The sequence below is a fragment of the Xyrauchen texanus genome, chromosome 39 (genome assembly GCF_025860055.1).
Source record: "Xyrauchen texanus isolate HMW12.3.18 chromosome 39, RBS_HiC_50CHRs, whole genome shotgun sequence".
NCBI classification, from domain to species: Eukaryota; Metazoa; Chordata; class Actinopteri; order Cypriniformes; family Catostomidae; genus Xyrauchen; species Xyrauchen texanus.
In genome coordinates, this window is record NC_068314.1 from 3,533,963 (window position 1) to 3,553,078 (window position 19,116).

Below are 19,116 nucleotides of genomic sequence, written 5' to 3' on the forward strand. Positions count from 1 at the left end.
GAATCCCAAAACGTTGAACCAAATTTTCAAAGGATCCCAACACTGCGCTCTCATATAGGTTACGTGGATCGGCGGTGCGAGACGGTCGGAGACGCATAACCAGCACACTGGGCCGGCCCATAACCTCCCCTGACCCTAGTGTGAGTGTCGAACAGCCCTTTTGGGGACGAGTCGACTACCCAAAAGACAGGGACAGGCTTGTCCTAGTCATGCCTCTTTTCCCTCTTTTTTTCTTTTTCTCCCCAGAAAAAGAGAGAATTCGCTAACCAAATAGGACGCCAGTGTCCACGTTGTTGGGATGTTATTCCCAAGGGGAAGACACCGCGGAGACCACACCCCACCCAGAGAGAGGGGGGTGGGGGGTATTAAATGGAAATACGTCACATGGTCTTGCCGAGTCTAGTTGGAAGTATGTCATGCGGAGAAGTCCCATGGTAGGTCCTGCCCAATGGGGGAGGAGGCTCTACAAGCATGGAGACTGGGGCAGAGGGACCTCTGCCCAAGGAAGACGCAGTTTCCCAACAGGGAAACGTTTTTCAGTGGAATATACATCTCAAGGGGTTGCCCATGGGGAACCGGTGCATGCGAAACACCTGTCCCAGGATGGGGCGTAGTTAGCACAGGTACTGGGCTGGCTACGCAAACTCTCAGCAAACTCGTCAGCCATTGGGCTAGGAGGAAATCATCCAGGGAACACATTTGTGAACACTACTGCGAATCAACAATGCACATCTTCAGCTCAAGGGAGGTGAAAGGTGCTGGGTGCAAGCAATATACCCGGCCGGTCAACCCAGACTTACCCGTTCGTTCCTGCTAAGACACGGGACGAGACCGGCTCAACCTGGAGATTGTAGAATCTTGCAAAGGTGTTGGGTGTAGCCCAGCCCGCTGCTCTGCAATTGTCAGCTAGAGAGGCGCCACTGGTCAGAACCCAGGTGGCTCGTAGCCCTGCAGGGGGTGGCACGTGCTGAGACTTGAATGCAACAGCTATGGCATCGATGATCCAGTCAGCGATCCTCTGTTTGGAGACAGCACTTCCTTTCCGCTGTCCACCAAAGCAGACGAAGAGCTGCTCAGAGATCATAAAGCTCCGCGTGCGATCCAAATAGATGCGTAAAGCGCACACCGGACACAGCAACGCTAAGGCTGGGTTGGACTCCTCCTTGGGCAGCGCTTGCAGGTTCGCCACTTGGTCCCTGAAAGGGGTCATGGGAACCTTGGGCACATAGCCTGGTCGAGGTCTCATGATCACGTGAGAGTAGCCCGGACCAAACTCCAGGCACATTTCGCTGACAGAGTACGCTTGCAGGTCCCCAACCCTCTTGCTGGGGTGGGTGCTGTCAGGAGGTCAGTCTTCAAGTAGAGTGCCTTAAGCTCTACTGACTCTAAGGTCTCAAAGGGAGGCCCTCGCAGGCTTTGCAGGACTATGGAGAGGTCCCATGAGGGAACAAGGCATCGTCTGAAGGGATTCAACCTCCTAGTGCCTCTCAGGAACCTGATAATAAGGTTGTGCACCTGGGTTATACACAACCCAGGTGCACTGCAAGCACCTTATCCAGTGGGGACATCACCCTGGCCGCTCCGCCATCAAGGGTAGTGAAAGCGGTGGAGCCGAGAGACCAGGACTGGATAGTGAAAGGTGCCTCCCACAAACTCGTCAGCTCTTTGTGCACTTCCGCGAGCCCAGATACCAATCATCAAGCTGCGAGGGTTCAGGGGAGAGTGGAGGGTTCCATGGCGCATCCACGAAAGATGTCTCGGCGTGGGCAGCGCCCAGGCACGAAAGACTTCGATCGTGGCCGTCAGAAGGCGCGAAGGTATTGACCGCAACCAGGAATAACACACTGTGGAGTGGAGGGGGGCGGGGCCGGGCTGGGCTAGAATGTCGCACACCCGGTCCCCAATCGGCCTGATGGGGCGCGCGAGGGATAAAGGCAGACGGTGACGATGGTTCGAGAGAGAGAGAATTATGGGCATGTCCGTCATGTGTGTGTTTATGTTTGTGTGTTGTGGTTTAAGTTTTCATTAAATTATTATTCATATTGACAAGCCGGATCTCGCCTCCTCCTTGCCCATCTTAACCCCCTTACATTGGAGTCGAAACCCGGGAAGGAGGAGGGATGCCCGTCGCAGAGTCCTCGACACTGCCGTCCACCCAGGGGATATAAAGATCAAGATAGAATTCTTTAAAAGCATTATTAATATCAATGCCTGAGGTAAAAATTCACCACCAAGATATTTCACTGAGGGAATGATAGAAAAATATTGTCTTTGTTTCATATATCTAGCCAGAAGTTTTCCTGTTTTGTCTCCTAAGTCAAAGTATGACTTTCTTGCCCAGATTAGCCAAAAGACCACCTGTATCTGTATTTCAATCAGGTCAATTGTCTGAGGCCATCAGACGTTTACCGCCTCTGTAATTTTAATACTCCCTTCCAACTCCATGAGTTCTCATGATTTTGATTTTTTTGGTGAATGAGGCATACTGTATGATCTGGCCCCTAAGAACTGCTTTAAGTGAACCCAAGCCAAGCCCACAGAGGACACTGAGGACCAGTTGGTTTTCATATAAACATTGATTTCAGCCATTAACATTTGTTTGAAATAAGGATTTTGCAAAAGGGATACATTAAAGCAGCAACTATATTATTTATTTTTCTCCGTGTGTGGCAACACCTCTAAACACACAAGGGCATGATCTGAGAATAAAATGTTTTTGTTATGTTTACCTTGTCTTGTTTCACTGTTGCCCTTTTTGTTTACCATTTTTGTCACTTTTGCACTCCATAGGTTCACTTTTGTTCCTTGTTTAGCTCCACTGTCTCACTAGTCTGTTGTTAAAAGAACTACACTTCCCAGTATCCACCTGTCATCATCACTGCCATTTTGTTCATTGTTCTCACCTGTGTCCCATTTAGTCATCACTCCCTGTGTATTTAAGCCCTGCTTCTTGTTCTCTCCTTGTCTGTCGTTGAGTGTTGTTAGCCTGGTGTGTTTTCCCTGCCCGAGTTCTCTGTATTTTAGTTTCCTGTTTCCCCATTGTGGGTTTTTCTTTTGTGTTTATTTGTTTATTTGATCTTTCAATAAAGTCAACTGCGTTTGGATCCGCACCTCCTCGTCTGCCTCGCTGCTCATTCATAACAGTTTTCAATTGAGCAATCAACAACAGATGAAATGAGGGACTTAGATATAAAATAAATCTAACTGACTGATGACATAAATCTTGACATAAATGACATAAATCTTACTGACATATGGTAGGCGAGAGACCATATGTCAGAAGATTTTTACACATCCTGTGAAGCATCAATGTTGCTCTTGGGGGCTTACACACTTTTGCTTCACTACAATCAAGGATGGAGTCCACCAAAAAGATTAAATTATCCTCCCAATATTATATCATGAGGGGTGCCAGCAGCTTGCAACATGCCTTCAAGATCTATAAAAAGCCCTGATCATCAACATTAGGTGTGTAAATATTAGCCAAAATAAGACATTGCCCCTGAATTTCTGTTAAAACAATAATGACTCTTCCTAATGTATCTTTAATCTGTTTGAGATATTTGAATTGTAGATGATTACTTATCAGTGTAATGACTCCCCTGCTTTACTTGAGCCAGCACTTAAGAAAACATGTCCACCCCATATCTTCCCCAATTTTTCAGCTTCCTGCGGGGAAAGATGCATTTCTTGATAAAACACTACATCATATTTCTCATGTTAAGAAGATAAATAACCTTCATTCTTTTTATGGGGTGCCCCAATCCATTCACATTCTATATGCAGAGAGACAATCCACTCGTATTAACATTTAACATTTTGACATTAGAAAAAATAGATTGTGTGTCAAAAATAAAATGATAAAGATCGCATTCCAACATTAGTGCAACAAACAAACCTCAAACTTCCCCCCGAACCAAACAAACAGAAAAAAGAAAAATGTGTGCATTAACCCCACGCACGACAGCGCCAACCTTCTAAACTCAAACAGTCCATGAATGCCTACGAGAGCCCCCTTGACAATTTTGCTATCAGATTGCTCAAGTCTGGTGTTTCTATACAAATTCTGTGAGACAGAGTTACAAAACAGAAGATAATCTATAAAGCAAACTCTAGCCAATAGGAAGAATAAACACAAAGAATGTGTAGATTCATCCCCATAATTGTACCAAAGATGTGTTCCTCCACAAAACAAACTCCAGCCGCTAGCGGAACCAAAAAAAAAGAAAAAGAAAAGGCTATTCAATTTCCTCGGACAGTCAAACAAATGTTCAGTGGGCTGGCCAATTCAGCTGTTACATAAGTGCAACAAATTACCAAATCACTCCAATGACTTGCAAGAAATTCTCCACAAAACAAACTCCAACCAATAGGAGACATAACCACAAAAAACATGCAGATTCATCCACAACACTGTCCTGAAGGAGTGTTCCAACACACAAAAAAACTCCAGCCGCCAGGTGCAGGGGCGCAACTACCCAGTGTTAGAGGGGTATGCAGTAACAATTTTGAGCATCCCCCCACACACACCCCCCACTTATAAATAACTAAGTTTGCAGGACATCATCATGTATGGGCTTCAAATAATAAAGGTTTATTTGAAAGTATATCAGACAGCCACTGTAGGCCTACGGTATATATGTACATATTGTTAACAATGTTAACAAATAATAAAAAGTTACAAACAGAATAAACAGTAACAAACAGAATAAACAGTTAGAACTAGTCAGTCACCGATTCTCGATGCCCAATCCAAGTAACAATGTTGCTACCAAACATTCAAAAGCGCTCTTTAGTTTCTACTAAATTGTAACATGGCGTGCCTTTTTACTTGCCAATTTATCTAGTATTGCATCGATATATATATATATATATATATATATATATATATATATATATATACACACACACACACACACACACACATAGCACAGATTTTTAAAGAGAGAGAGAGAGATGTGACCCTACCATAGGGTTTAACCAAAATCTAAATGTAAATATCAGCAACATTATTTTGCATTAAGTTAGCAAACACTTGCCAGTCTGTTAACATTAATATTTGCAAGCCTCCAAGTTTGCTAGCAAATCTATGCATGATTCCATGGTAAACCAGAGATATTGCATTAGTTGTTTTCCAGATTCTTGTCATTTATCGTACATGCTACCTTATATTTTTCAGTTTTCAGCTCGGCAACCTCGGTTTTGCATATTCTAAGCTAGCTAGCTACATATTTTGGCTGCTACATTCCCAGTCTTAGCAAACGCTAGCTAGTCTGTTAACATGAATATTTGCAAGCTTCCAAGCACAGACGTCACACTTTAAATCCTACCTGTTGCCTTTCACCATCCACTTATTAAGCTGCTGTCGCATCCCTTGACATGCAATCTCCTTTTCCCTCTTTCTTTTTCAGTTTTTAGCCGCCGACAGCTTTTTTGCTTTATCCATCTTTGAGTTTTAACGACAACTCACTCCTGCTGCTCACTCAGCGCTCGCATCGCGATATTACCCTTCTGTCAAAATAAATTCTATGATGGAATCTTATGAGGGCGCCGGCGCCTACTCTGTTAGTCCTCTAAAATTTATATAACTTTTTTATATTTAACTTATATAACTTTTATATTTCGTTTTTTATTTTTTTTTTACCATCGCTTTAGCGCCCCCATGGTGCGGCGCCCCTATGAGCCGCATATAGCGCATACCCACTTTTTGCGCCACTGGCCAGGTGGAACCAGCACAAAAATAAACGAAAAGGGTGCTCAGTTTCCTCGGACAGTCAAGTGAATGTTCAGTGAGTCAGGCTTACGTGGCTGCAATGTGAGTAGCACAAAAAAACATACTCAGTCCATTGACTTAATGAAGGACATTGCCTGTTGGGGACATGTAAATATGTTGGGCCATCCTTAGCATATATTCCCAATTTGGCCGGGAATATCAGTGATAAAGCAACCTTCTGTTGATGTAAGAGATTCTTGCATTCCTTGAAACGATCATGTTTCTCTCTCGAATTCGCAAAGTCTGGGAACAAGAAAATGTTGTGGTTCTTCCAAGAAAGCCTTCCTTTACTCCTCGTCTTGCATAACACGGGATCTTTATCGGATGATCTCAGAAATTTGGACAAAATTGATCAGGCCTCGGGTCTCCCACAGCAGATCAACGAGCTGGAACCCTGTGAGCTTGCTCGATTTCCAGCTTATGGCCTGTTATTTTGAGCAGACACGGAAGGAGCCCTTCCGTCCAAGATTTTCACCGTAATCCCGACCTTCTTCACCCTCAGGAAGAATCTGGACCTTATTCCGCCAACTACGATTTTCCATATCTAGTATCTTTGACTATGGTCACTAGTGGATTAGCAGCTAATTCCCTCTTCGATGACTCCAGATAATCGATCCATTTCTCGACATCCCCCACTCTTGTAACCACCTCAGTGAATTTCATCTCCATGGCAGTGATCGATCGACATATTACAGCAAGATCATCCTAGTCAGCAAAGACCTTTGTCAGCATTGCTGACAAATTCAACAATTCTTGCCGAATATTCTGCACTTCTCCTGCCAAATCGAGTCCCTGGTCTGCGGCCTTGTCAGGGGCGTCAGATTGAGCACGTAAGTGTCTTTTAATGTCTCCAGAGCCTGATGATTTTGAATTCTTTGACATATTGTCTTCCTAGAACAGTTAAGGATCAGGGTATATCGAATATCACTGGTTTATGACATAAAACATATTAAAATCAGCAAAGTGCGCAGAGCTCGCCGTTCACACGTCTGAACCTCGCATGGCGTCACGTGACTCCCAATATTTGTACTTTTAAAAGTTAATTTGTCATTTTAATTTTAATAGAGCATATTAATCGAGAGATGAAATGGAATTTGTATATTTTAAAAGATAATTTTTCATTTAATTTGTCAAATATTCTACATGGAATATTTGTGGTTTTTAAAAGTTCATTTGTCAAAATTTGTTAAATATTCAACATGGAATAATTGAACTACAGTATTTAATTTGTCAAATAATTTGCCAAATATTAAAGATAGATTATTTTTACTTTTTAAAAGTTGATTGGTCATATGATATGTCAACATTTAGTTGTTCATTTAACATGCCAGTCAAGACAGTCTCTTCTATCTAAATTGGCAGATCTTGGCCAGAATACAATGCATAAAATCTGGTCAACATAATGTCTGATTGTGAATCCTTGTTTAAAGGCAAAGTAATGAGTGTACCAGCAGAGAGGTTTTGAATAACAGCAGCAGCAGCGGTGTGAAAGATGATGTCGGCTCCATCATTGAGGTAGTGAAGGTTGTTTCGACAATCAAAGCCCCTGTAGCCAAAAACATGATCTAGAGACAGCTCCTACAAACACACATCCAGGCAGAGGTTGGGACGTTAAATTTCCACACTGAAAATACTGAAGAAAACCTTGTACCTTTATAAGGTCATAATAATCCCGGCTGACCTCTACAAGTTTCTTCTTCTTTGTAATGTTGTTCTTCACCAGTTTCTCAGGTAACGGTGCTGCTCGACTCACTGGAGGTCTATAGAAAACAAATGACAATGTTTGAAATAAATAAACACAGTCAACAAGGCATCTGCATTTTTAGGTGAGAATTCTAGCTCCTAGCTTTTTTAAGTGCAAGGCTGCGTTCAGTATGAATATTCCATTAGATGTTTTAGGTTTTGGAACAAAGATAGTGTGTTTGATTTATTACCGCTCATCCACTGGAATCTCTTTCTGCTGCTGGTGTGGCTTTACACCTGTCATTTGTCTTATACTGACAGCGTAGATCTTTGTCGTGTAGTCCATAATCTTTTCTCGAGCGACATCACTGTCATAACCTAAACACACACACACACACACACATATAAACATTTCCACAATTAGGCAAAACTTAATCGTACTTGCACATACACACAAAATAACATTACCTCCGTCTTCCTCAGCGTCGTCATCAGATTCCTCGCTGTCTATGGCTTTGCTCTCACGTGGACTGATCCCCTCTCTCGCCCAGATCATGAGGGCTGTGTCGGCTCCACCCACCGTTAGCAGCACTGCATCGTCATTGGACCATCGCACATTTGTTACATTGGCACTGTGAGCCACGTACTTTTTAAACTTGGCAAACTGACCCTGTATTGAGTAAAAACAGCACCGTTGGAACATTCTTAGGAAAATAAGTGTATAATTGCTTTCCTGAGTAAACTTGCTACATTTCCAGTTAAAGCAATAATTCACCCAAAAAGGAAAATTCTGTCATCATTTACTCAACATGTTGTTCTATTACTTTCTTTATTCCATGAAATGTCCATCTACATTTGGATTTAAATTGTTATTCACCGAAGACCTTCTCCTCCACTGTAGTTCTGAAATCTCACACAATTGCTTCCACATATTCAAACTTTTATGGGACATTTATGATGTGTCATGGTTCCAGTGAGTTTGTTTGTTTTGCTGTTTCTCTCCCTCATGTGTCTCTGGCGCTGTCGGCATGCGTGATGTGTTTCCATGAGAACACTGATTGTACCCATGGGAACGCTGATCACGCCACTATTAAGTGTGCAAGCAGCACCTGTCTCTCCAATAATTCACTGCCCATTTAAGCCCTTTGTTGTGTAATGTTCTTTGCTTGATTGCTGTTTGGGGTTGAGGTAACTCACCTCGCTCTCTCTGCCTAGTTGGTCCTGTCTCGTGTATCTGTTTTGGTTGCCTGACTCTGCCTGTGTCTCGGGAGTTTGGTTGACTTCCAGTTTGCTATACGCCTATTCTCTTTGTCCACATCTCTTCAACTGAGGATTCCTCACATATCTGCTCCTGACTACCACAACGCATACACTCGCCTACGAACACACTCATCATGAAGGATTCTGTACGGATCTGCTCACTGCGCTCATCTATAAACACGCCCACCACCTTCAACTGCTTTTGGTGCCGGGATCTCTACACTTCACCTGGATCTGCTGAAGTTATAATTTATTGTTAATAAAACCTTTGAACTGTTCCTCTGCTCTTGGGTCTCTTTGTCTCGCCTTTGTGGCATGATGCTTTGTTGTCATTTTTTTGAAGCTCAACAAGCTCAGGTCCCATTCCCATGAAAGTTAATAAATGATGACAAAAATTATATTTTTGTGTCAACTATTCCTTTAAATCTCAGACAAACAAATACATTCGTTAGAAATGAGAATCATTCATGCAAATGCAAATGCTTTTGAAAAGTGTTTGAGGCTAAAGCTACAGACCTTGCAGGGAAAGCTAAAGAGTTTGACAAAGCCGAAGTCATCTCCGGTAGCCAGTAGCTTCTTGTCTTTGGTAAGTGAAGAGGCATTGACAAAACTGAGCGTCGGCCAGATGCCCTCACAGGTGGTGCCCAGCACAGATGTCCACGTGGCCCACTCTATCTTCTCAAACTACAGAAACACAATCAAATTCTCTCACATTTCTGCAATGATAACACTGGTGTAAACTTAACTGCTGTGTCTGGCTTTCCTACCTCAGAACTGCTGATGGTTTGCCTTCTTCCTCGTGGGGCTTCAAAAAAGAGCTGCTCTTTGGCACCAGTGTTGACTTGAAGCAGTTTTCCTGCATTAGAATACATACAAAATGTTTCCACTATCTCCTTTTCTATTTACTTCTTCCTTTGCTAAAATGATGGGGTTAAGTTAACATATAAATTGATTTTCCAAATATAAATAAATAAATAAAGTGCTACAATTAAAGGTATTACAAGATGCAGATTGACATATTCTAAGTCACAATATTACACACTAACTTGTGTATTGTTGTTTGAATACACATTTTTGTACTGTGAGTGTGAGGCTTACCACGGACGTCCCAGTCCACATGGGTGATACAGCTGGCCGCTCCTTTACAGATTCCCACTCTCTTACTGCTCAGAACATTATAAATGTCCACAAACGAGTCGTGAGAGGCCACAGCAAGGTATTTTCCAGCATCTTCAAGACAGACAGCAAGAAAAGCAAGAAATATATTAGATTTTTATGATAAATATCTGTACAACAGAGTAGTGATGCACCGAAATCCAAATTCTTTGCCAAAACCGAAAATTCTGGACACAGTAATTCCAGTGAAAATCTACAGTATACATAAAGCCAGTTGTTTTGGAACTTGACATTGTATGTGGTCCCAAGTTGTGTGTTCATTTTAGTTGTGATAGACAGGATATCACATTTCTCAATCAATTTAAATATTATTGTAATTTTTAAAACAATATTATTGTTATTAATGTTAATAATAATAATATATTTATATTATTCAATAATACAATTTCAGTCGTAATTTTTTTACTTTAACCTCCTGAGACCCGAGCGTGACTTGATCTGTAATAAGTAGTCACAAATAAACATGGGACTCGAACCGGCATCTCTGGCGTGGGAGGTGGGTGCACTAACATGGAGGCTAAAGGCTACAGCCTCTAGCATCAGTCGCTAGTACACCTCTTGAGGTCAGGAGAGTGAGGTTTACACACTGCACAGCTATCTACCAGCTGGCTCCCGTTACACTCACCCCCCTAAACCTCACTCCCATCAGGGTCACGGCACCACTGTAACCGGTCCTGCTCGCCCCGCTCCGAACGGGACTCGAACCGATGTCTCCGGCGTGGGAAGCGGGTGCGCTAACAAGGAGGCTAAAGGCTACAGCCTCTAGCGTCAATCACTAGTGCACCTCTTGAGGTCAGGAGAGTGAGGTTTTACACACTGCACAGCTATCTACCAGCTGGCTCACGTTACACTAACACCCCTGGAGTCGTGGGTTTGAAATCCACGGCATGCTGAGTGACTCCAGCCAGGTCTCCTAAGCAACCAAATTGGCCCAGTTGCTAGGAAGGGTAGAGTCACATGGGGTAACTTCCTCGTGGTCGCTATAATGTGTGGTTCTCGTTCTAGGTGGGGCGCGTGGTGAGTTGTGTGTGGATGCCGCAGAGTATAGCATGAAGCCTCCATACGTGCTATGTCTCCGCAGTAACGTGCTTAACAAGCCACGCGATAAGATGCGTGGATCGACAGTCTCAGACGCGGAGGCAACTGAGATTCATCCTCCGCCACACAGATTGAGACGAGTCATTACGCCACTATGAGGGCTTGGAGCGCATTGGGAATTGGGCATTCCAAAATGGGGAGAAAAAGGAAAAAAAAAAGAAAAAAATTATAATACCAAGCTATAGAATGTCAGTTTTTTTATAAATCAAATTGTTTATTATTTTTCCAGGAGTGTTGGTTATTCATGTGGTGCACAAAAACATAGGCTTGTAAGCTAAATGTAGGCTGTTGGCAGTCACAAACTGGCCCATTTATAAGAAGTCAAATCTTGTGGTATAAAAGCTTTAAAGGAATATTCTGGGTTCAATAAAAGTTAAGCTCAATCAACAGCATTAGTGGTATAATATTGATCACCACAAATATACATTTTGACTCGTCCCTTGTTTTCAAAATCGAGCTACAATGAGGCACTTACAATGGAAGTCAATGGGGCCAATTTTTGGAGGGTTTAAAAGGCAGAAATGTGAAGCTTCTAATTTTATAAAAGCACTTACATTCATTCTTCTGTTAAAACACATGTATTATTTGAGCTGTAAAGTTGTTTAAATTGTCGTTTTTACAGTCATTTTAGGGTTTGCTGACACATCGTCATGGCAACGAAGTTATAAAATTGGCTATAACTTTCCATTGTAAGTGCCTCACAGTAACACAGATTATTTGTTTTTTAAAGAAAAGTATGGGCAAGTCAAAATACATTTTTGTGGTAATCAATAGTATGCAACAAATGCTGTTGAATGAGCTTAACTTGAATTGAACCTGGAATATTCCTTTAAAACGTGGCATATCCATTTAGATTATAGAGGCAAAACTATCTGTTTAATAATGGATATGTAGAATATGGATCCCTGCGAATGATAGTGCTTGCTTAATGCTGGAGTGCATAATTTCTGTGCTACTACCGTCAGCAAACAGAATTGCAAAAATAATCAATAAACTCCTCCATCTGCCATTGGTCCAACAAACCGAAAGTCCCGCCCCCAAACTCATGCCATTCGTCAAAGTTGCTCTGTCGAGCTAGTCAAGGTGTTCAAACAAACATAATTTTTTTTTTAAAGGGCAAAAGTTTAAATATCTAAAATTATGTTTGGTGGTTACCTTGACAGAACCTGATGTCAGAGATGACCTCTTTCCTGTGGTGAAATGTCACCATGTCCTCTAGCGTTTCGGCGTTTACCACCAGAAAGCTGCCGTCATTTAGACCCACCGCTAAAGCTTTTCCATCCGGGGAGAAGGTGCAGCATCTACCGCCTATAAAAACAAATGCACAAACACAATTAAGTAACTATTTGTGAAAATGATTTTTAACTGTATGTAGAACTTGTAATTAATGATGTACCTTTCTTAAGTTTGCGGACAGCGACCATTCGATGATTGACTGAAAGCTCCCAGATCCGTAGCGTTTTGTCGTCGCTCACAGTGGCACAGAGGGGCAGCAGAGGATGAGCAGCCAGACCCCAAACCTCACCCTCCATATGACCCTAAAAATAAAACCAAACACATATAAAAATAAAAACACTATATATAGAGCCCGAAGAACCGAATCTGCTGGAACATATAGTACAGCAAAAACTGCCTCATCACAGATTTGCATATTTCATTATTGACCAAGAATCATAATAACATTCCACATCATAACATTTCTGTTTCTTATTCACACCTGTACGAGTAAAGTCATGGGACCGCTCTTGTCGATCTCCAGGATCTCTCCGTTCTTGGTGCCCACCAGGATGTGTCCGTGTCCCAGAGTGATGGCTCTGATGGAGGGGTTATCTTCCAGCAACAGTCCTGAAAGCACATGATACATTTATCCATTTCTCAATTTTCATTTTCGGGGGAATCGTCTTTATAAAGTGCAAATTTCCACATTAGGAGTAATTCAGACATCAGCTTTATGGTGGATTTCAATGAGATACAGAAGAATGGAAGGTACCCTTGGAAGAAGGTGAGAGTGCCACCCTCTTGATGGCGTACGTCTTCAAACATCTCTCAAACATGTCGTCCCAGAGTTCCACGACTCCATCTTTACCCCCCGTCACAAAACCCTTTAAATCATAACACACAATTAATGACTTATATATGGGTGTTTCTTAAACTTCATGTCCCAGGTGTTGATTTTTATTAAAACATATAGATTTTTTTTTTCTTTTTGTTATATGAAGGTCTCATTAAAACTGAACTGGAAACTTTTTACCAGGACTTCAGCATTTATTTTTGGTACTTTTAAAATGTCTTTTATGTCTAGATTTGACTGTCTGGGACAGACATTCAATATTAAACTATAAAAAATTATTCTAAAAATACAAATTATTACATGTTTAAAACTATGATCACCTAAACAAAGAGTGAAATAAACTCAATATTTATTATTTATTAAAATTATTTATATATATTTTCAAACATTACGAATGTCCCAGAGTTGTGACATCATTTCCACCACACCAAATATTTTTGCCCCATATAACATTATTACGTACATGTTAGTGTACTTGTTAACCAAGTGGACAAAAGCATCAGTGAAGATCATGCTTGAGATTAAAAATGAGACATATCAAGGTAAATATCGCTTGTGAGCAGAAGATTTTTTTTATAGAGCTTCATTTGTAATAAAGCTGTAATTTTGCTAGTATTATTTAATTGTGTGCATTTAGGATACATAACATGTTAGCTGTGAAATTAGCCTTATTAAGACAAAGGAGCCAGCCATTTTATTCCAAATTAAAAGAAAAATTGTATTTCTATCAGCGTCATTTCAAGCACAGAATTCTAATAAACACAATACAGAATTTGAGATGTACTGGAAATGACACTGTGATGGGAATTTGTATTACTTTCAGGAAAAATGACAAATCTCCTGTGAGGCTTGTACACACACTGTTAATTGGACATTGCTAGAAAAAAAATTTACATTTATGCATTTGGCAGATGCTTTTATCCAAAGCAACTTACAGTGCACTTATTACAGGGACAATCCCCCCTGGAGCAACCTGGAGTTAAGTGTCTTGCTCAAGGACACAATGGTGGTGGCTGTGGGGATCGAACCTGTGACTTTCTGATTAACACTTATGTGTTTTAGTCCACTACACCACCACCACTCCATTTAATGGGACACATTCAAATAAATTAGTGCTTTTCTAACAGGGGTTTTAAATAAATTTTATTTGATGCTAAGATGTTAAAATCACCTTATCCAGAGAGCACATAGCAAACACGGGCCCATCATGAGCTTTGATGCTCTTTATAAGAGTAGTATCTTTCCAGATGTATACATCGCCTGTGGTAGCTCCAGAAAACACCAGATCCTCTGAGCGCCCATAGCAGGCCGACATCATGGTCTCGTGCTTTCCAAGATTTCCAAAAATGCCCCTCTTGAATGTTAAACCTCCACCTGTATTGAAATATATATATATTTTTAATCATAAAATGTATAGCTAAATTGAACCTTTAAAGCCGCCTGTATCAAATTTGTTACACAATGTTCTAAAGCCTCTGCATCATTAAAGGAATACTAAATACAAAATAATTGTTGTGTTAATGAACATTATGCCACAAATGCTGTCAACTGAGCTTAACTTGTATTGAACAGGGAATTCTCTAACAATAAAGATTTTGCCAAAAAATCCTGTTGCAATATACTAGATTTCTTCTCCAACTAGTGGACGTTTCTGTGCATTACTTCAAGTAGAAGAACTTTTTTTTAAATTCCAAAATGTCTGCTTTCGTTTTGCAAAGTACTTGTCTTTTTGATGTGAGATCTTTGCTGATTTTTAGATAGTAAAAGTAACAACAACCATTATATTGTTACTGATATTTTAAAATGAGTATTTGCTAAATATAAGCAACTTGTGCAAGGTTAAACATTTGTACATCATTTTATTGAAAATCCTGTTGAAACCCCAGCAGGCTACTGAGGTATATCTCTCAATCACCATTTGCATTCTATTCATGCTCACCACAAAAGAAAACAACATAATAAATCACAGAGCTTTGAAAATTCTGACATATCTGACATCATTTTTATAAGATATGTCTGATGTTTGAACTAATATTTATGAGTATTTTTATATACAGTATGCAGCTTACTCTGGCAATTTAATGATCTCATTGTTTTACATTACAAGCTATTATGATATCAATTACTTTAACCCTCCAGACAGCAACAAGTTTTACAATTTCCCTATTTTAAATGTCAATATACTGTATGTGTTTGGTGCAAAAAATACATATGATAATAAATGTTTCTTGCATTTTTTTTCCATATTGGGATATCTTAAATGTTAATGTAATACATTTCTAGACATTTTTATAGACCAAGTAAGGAAACTGTAATTTGCCAAACTCCCAAACATTTAGTATTTCTGAAAAGCCCAGGGAGTCATCTGACAATACCCCAAGAAATAGCACTGTGGTTTGTATGAACTAAGAGAAAGTAAAAAAAGAAATCCAATACAATGAATTGCTGGGTCTCAGGAGGATAATGAGCTTTAAAGCCTGATGCATTTTATATATATATATATCACATCCAAAAATGTTGTTTTTAATGATTAAAAAAAAACAGCTTCATTTCAAATAAAAAGGATTGTCAGACTATATTTTCATGTAGGGCTAAAATTGGTTCTCTTTTGTCTTTAAACATGACGTGTGTACTTTCTGTGACACTAGCATCACCAAATGGAATTGCAAACATTCTAATTATTAGATTTCAGAGTCTTCTATTGGTTGTAAAACAAATAGCTCAACCCCAAACTGACACTATTGGTCGACAGGGGAGGGATTACTACTTCCGAAGTCACAAGCAACCGTCCAACCAGGGGCCCACCTTGAACATCTGACCGTTATTTGAAAGAGTTTTGTTTGAGGCAGTACGTCGCAAGTAATCCTATAGCTGTATTAGTCCACTTTGATTTCAGCTGTCCATAAAATTATTGTTCCAAAATGACTTTTGAAACAATCAGAACTTCTTACCACAAAGTCTACGCATATATCCCACAATTTGATCAGTGTTGTCTCAACTTTACCATGAAAACTGCTGTGTTATTATTCAAATGAGCTGCAACTTTGTTGCACATTGGCAAAGTCATTCTAGCAAGTCAGTCCACTGCTATTTCCAGTCATGCCAGTGCAGCTCCTACTTGAATTGAGAAAGACCAAAATCACAAAAACGGTTGTTCCAGATTACAATCAAAGAACATATTTCAAATCAGCAATAAAATCGGACAATAATGGTATCATAAATTGTGATTCTTTATGAATGCAATTTTTCGAGCTTGTATAGCTAATGTTCATGATGATTGGTTCTTTTATCTGTAAGGCATAAACCGTTGGGTGCTCAGAGCTCCTTGGTTGATTCATTTTAACAGACATGGCCCATCTCTGCTAAATAATCACTGACGTTGGTCTATTGTTGTCTTATTATGCTTTCAGATTTGCCCATCCCTAATGGCCACATAAAAAGCAAACTTTGTGCCAGTTTGTAAACTATAAAATGGACCAGACTTTATGCTGATGGTCAAAAGTCTAGCTAGATGAGACTAAACGGTTAATAGTCCAATTCACATTAAGAATTTCCCTTTAAAACCACTCATAATTTGGGTTACAAAGCACCATGCTTAAAGCAAATGGTTTTGACCAAGAGGTAACATCCTTTACCTGTGTGCAGCCAGAACTTGATGTGTTTCATGCCCACTGTGAGGAGTTTGTCCATGCGAAACGGGTTTCCTTTCACCACAAAGATCTTATCTTTATGTCCTCTATGGCAGAGAGACAGACAGATGTAATTTTGCATACAGTAAATATAGAATTCATTTTTACTAGAGCTGTCAAAATTAACATGTTAACACATGCGATTCATTTAAAAAGTTTAACGTGTTCATTTTTCTTAATTGCGATTAATACATCTACCATTAATATAGCATGAACCATCATAGAAACTGGTTGGAGTAGGGAGGAACCTTTGCAATGTGTCCGCCCGGAGTCGTTACACCGCAACACACACATAATATCTATTTTGTGTCAATGATCAAGTGATGGAGATAGGACCACTTAATGCTACCTGATGTACAAACAAGCCCAAAATCAAGTACTTTGCAACTTCTGTAAGGTGCAATTATTTACCACAGAAGCACATCAAGTCTTTACTATCATCAAAATGCAGAATGAGACATTATCTGCAAATGCTTTTAATGTGGTATTCAAAGCGGTGCTTGATGCTGGCATTGATGCGAATCATGAATGTGGCTTCACGACTGCTGTAACAAAGCTGATAGCCACAGTCTGTTTGTGGAGGATGAGAGTTTAAGAGATTTCATGCCCATTGCAATGAATTGGGACTAGTTCTTTCAATTAGTCAACCTACCATTTAGACTTTGGGAAGTGTTTAATGTTACTAGAATTAGTGCTATTTTAGTGCATTTCTATCTTAATACTGTGGAAGGCTTTGTTTGGAAAATGTTAATAAAGCATTATTGTTACATGTTGTGTTGTTTTCTGTCCTAAGAAGGAAATAAATGCATCTTGACAGAAAAATAAGTATATATAGTCACATTTCAGCACTTAGGAAATAAAATTGAAATTGACTGACAGCACTAAAATGAAAAAGAATGTGATTAATTGCGATTAAAAGTTAAAATCGACTGACAGCACTGATAAATGTGAAAAAGTATGCAATTCATTGCAATTAAAATGTTTAAACAATTAACAGCACTAATATCTATGAAAAATTATTTAACCATTTGACAGTACTAATATACTGTATATGACAAATTATGCGCTTAATCGCAATTACAAATTTTAATAAACTGAAAGCACTAATATATATAAAAATTATGCAATTTATCGTGATTAAAACTTCAATGGACTGGCAGAACTAGTTTTTACCATCTAACATGTTTTGTTTTACCTGGATTTGGCCAGTTTTTCTCCCTTCTTCCAGTCCCACATGACTATGGAGTGATCTTCATCGATGCCCACAGATACCAAACTCTTGCCATCCGCTACAGAGGGCAGATAAAGACCACACTCAAGTTTTTAAATTACATTTTGATCACTTTTATCTATTTTCCACCCTTATTTTCATTCAAATTTGTGGGTAAACAATTCATTTTATCCCTTTCTTGGCTCAACTGATGAGATGTACAGAATTTGATGTGAATAAAATGTGAGTTAGGGGCTGACCTGTGAACTCCAGGGCACACACCCCTCTTTGATGTTGACCCTTCAATAAAGATAAACACTTGAGCGTTTGGATGTCCCAGATGTGGACTGCTGGATCCCGACCCACCTGAAATAAACACACACACCAATTAAACATGAACTTCACTTTTAATGTCAAACATTACATCTTGTTTACATCTTGTGTCTATACTTTTGAAACCAGATTGGCCCCAGATTTTTACTTTATATATACATATATATATAGTTCATGGTTCAAAAAACATGACAACATGTTTTTTTTTTTTTTTTTAGTAATCAACATTATGCCACAAATGCTGTCGATTGAGTTTAACTTATATTGAACCTGGAATATTATTTTAAAGCCAATGGCCCAATTACAGCCATGCTAATATGTGTACAACAGCTGTTGCTTGAGTGATATTGCAAAATTGTACACATTTAGGCTACTCGTTGTGGTGTGCTTGCCTGGCTTCCATTGAAAGTGCAATATTCCTGTAAGACTTTTGCAACTGTTGCACATCAGTGTTTGTTACCCACCTGTCCTGTAGCTACATAATCTTTGAGCGGATGTACAGTAAGGCTCAGGATATCATCATCATGACCGAGGTAAAATCGCTGCGTGTGTTGCTGTCTGTTATAAACCACAGCTACAGCCGCTATATGATACACGACTTCACCAGCTTGAGTATAAAACAGATTGTTCCTGCAGTCACAACCCCTGTACCTGAAATACACACAGAGAGACCATTAATAATACAGTAATTAATGATCTTGCTTAACATCTGTTATGAAGAGGGTCTTATTTGTGCCACATAATAATCATTTGAGAAACTGATGAATCAAGGGGACAATCAATTATGACAGTTTTAAACATGAATTAATCATGAAATCAATAA

At 39.8% G+C, this 19,116-nt stretch overlaps 1 protein-coding gene across 2 annotated transcripts in view; it reads right to left on the minus strand.

The window, feature by feature from the left end:
• Nucleotides 1–19,116, minus strand: part of eml6 (EMAP like 6) — a 93,145-nt gene that overhangs the window by 25,455 nt on the left and 48,574 nt on the right. For both annotated transcript variants that reach the window (XM_052111916.1, XM_052111915.1), the window contains exons 14-29: nt 18,758–18,944; nt 18,221–18,326; nt 17,946–18,039; nt 16,697–16,797; nt 14,233–14,435; nt 12,981–13,092; nt 12,708–12,835; nt 12,387–12,528; nt 12,146–12,298; nt 9,815–9,946; nt 9,484–9,572; nt 9,233–9,400; nt 7,925–8,126; nt 7,708–7,834; nt 7,455–7,533; nt 7,222–7,351 (exon numbers count right to left, since the gene is read on the minus strand). In XM_052111916.1, the coding sequence (XP_051967876.1) occupies nt 7,222–7,351; nt 7,455–7,533; nt 7,708–7,834; nt 7,925–8,126; nt 9,233–9,400; nt 9,484–9,572; nt 9,815–9,946; nt 12,146–12,298; nt 12,387–12,528; nt 12,708–12,835; nt 12,981–13,092; nt 14,233–14,435; nt 16,697–16,797; nt 17,946–18,039; nt 18,221–18,326; nt 18,758–18,944 (2,153 nt within the window). The remainder of the gene's footprint in view (nt 1–7,221; nt 7,352–7,454; nt 7,534–7,707; nt 7,835–7,924; nt 8,127–9,232; nt 9,401–9,483; nt 9,573–9,814; nt 9,947–12,145; nt 12,299–12,386; nt 12,529–12,707; nt 12,836–12,980; nt 13,093–14,232; nt 14,436–16,696; nt 16,798–17,945; nt 18,040–18,220; nt 18,327–18,757; nt 18,945–19,116) is intronic.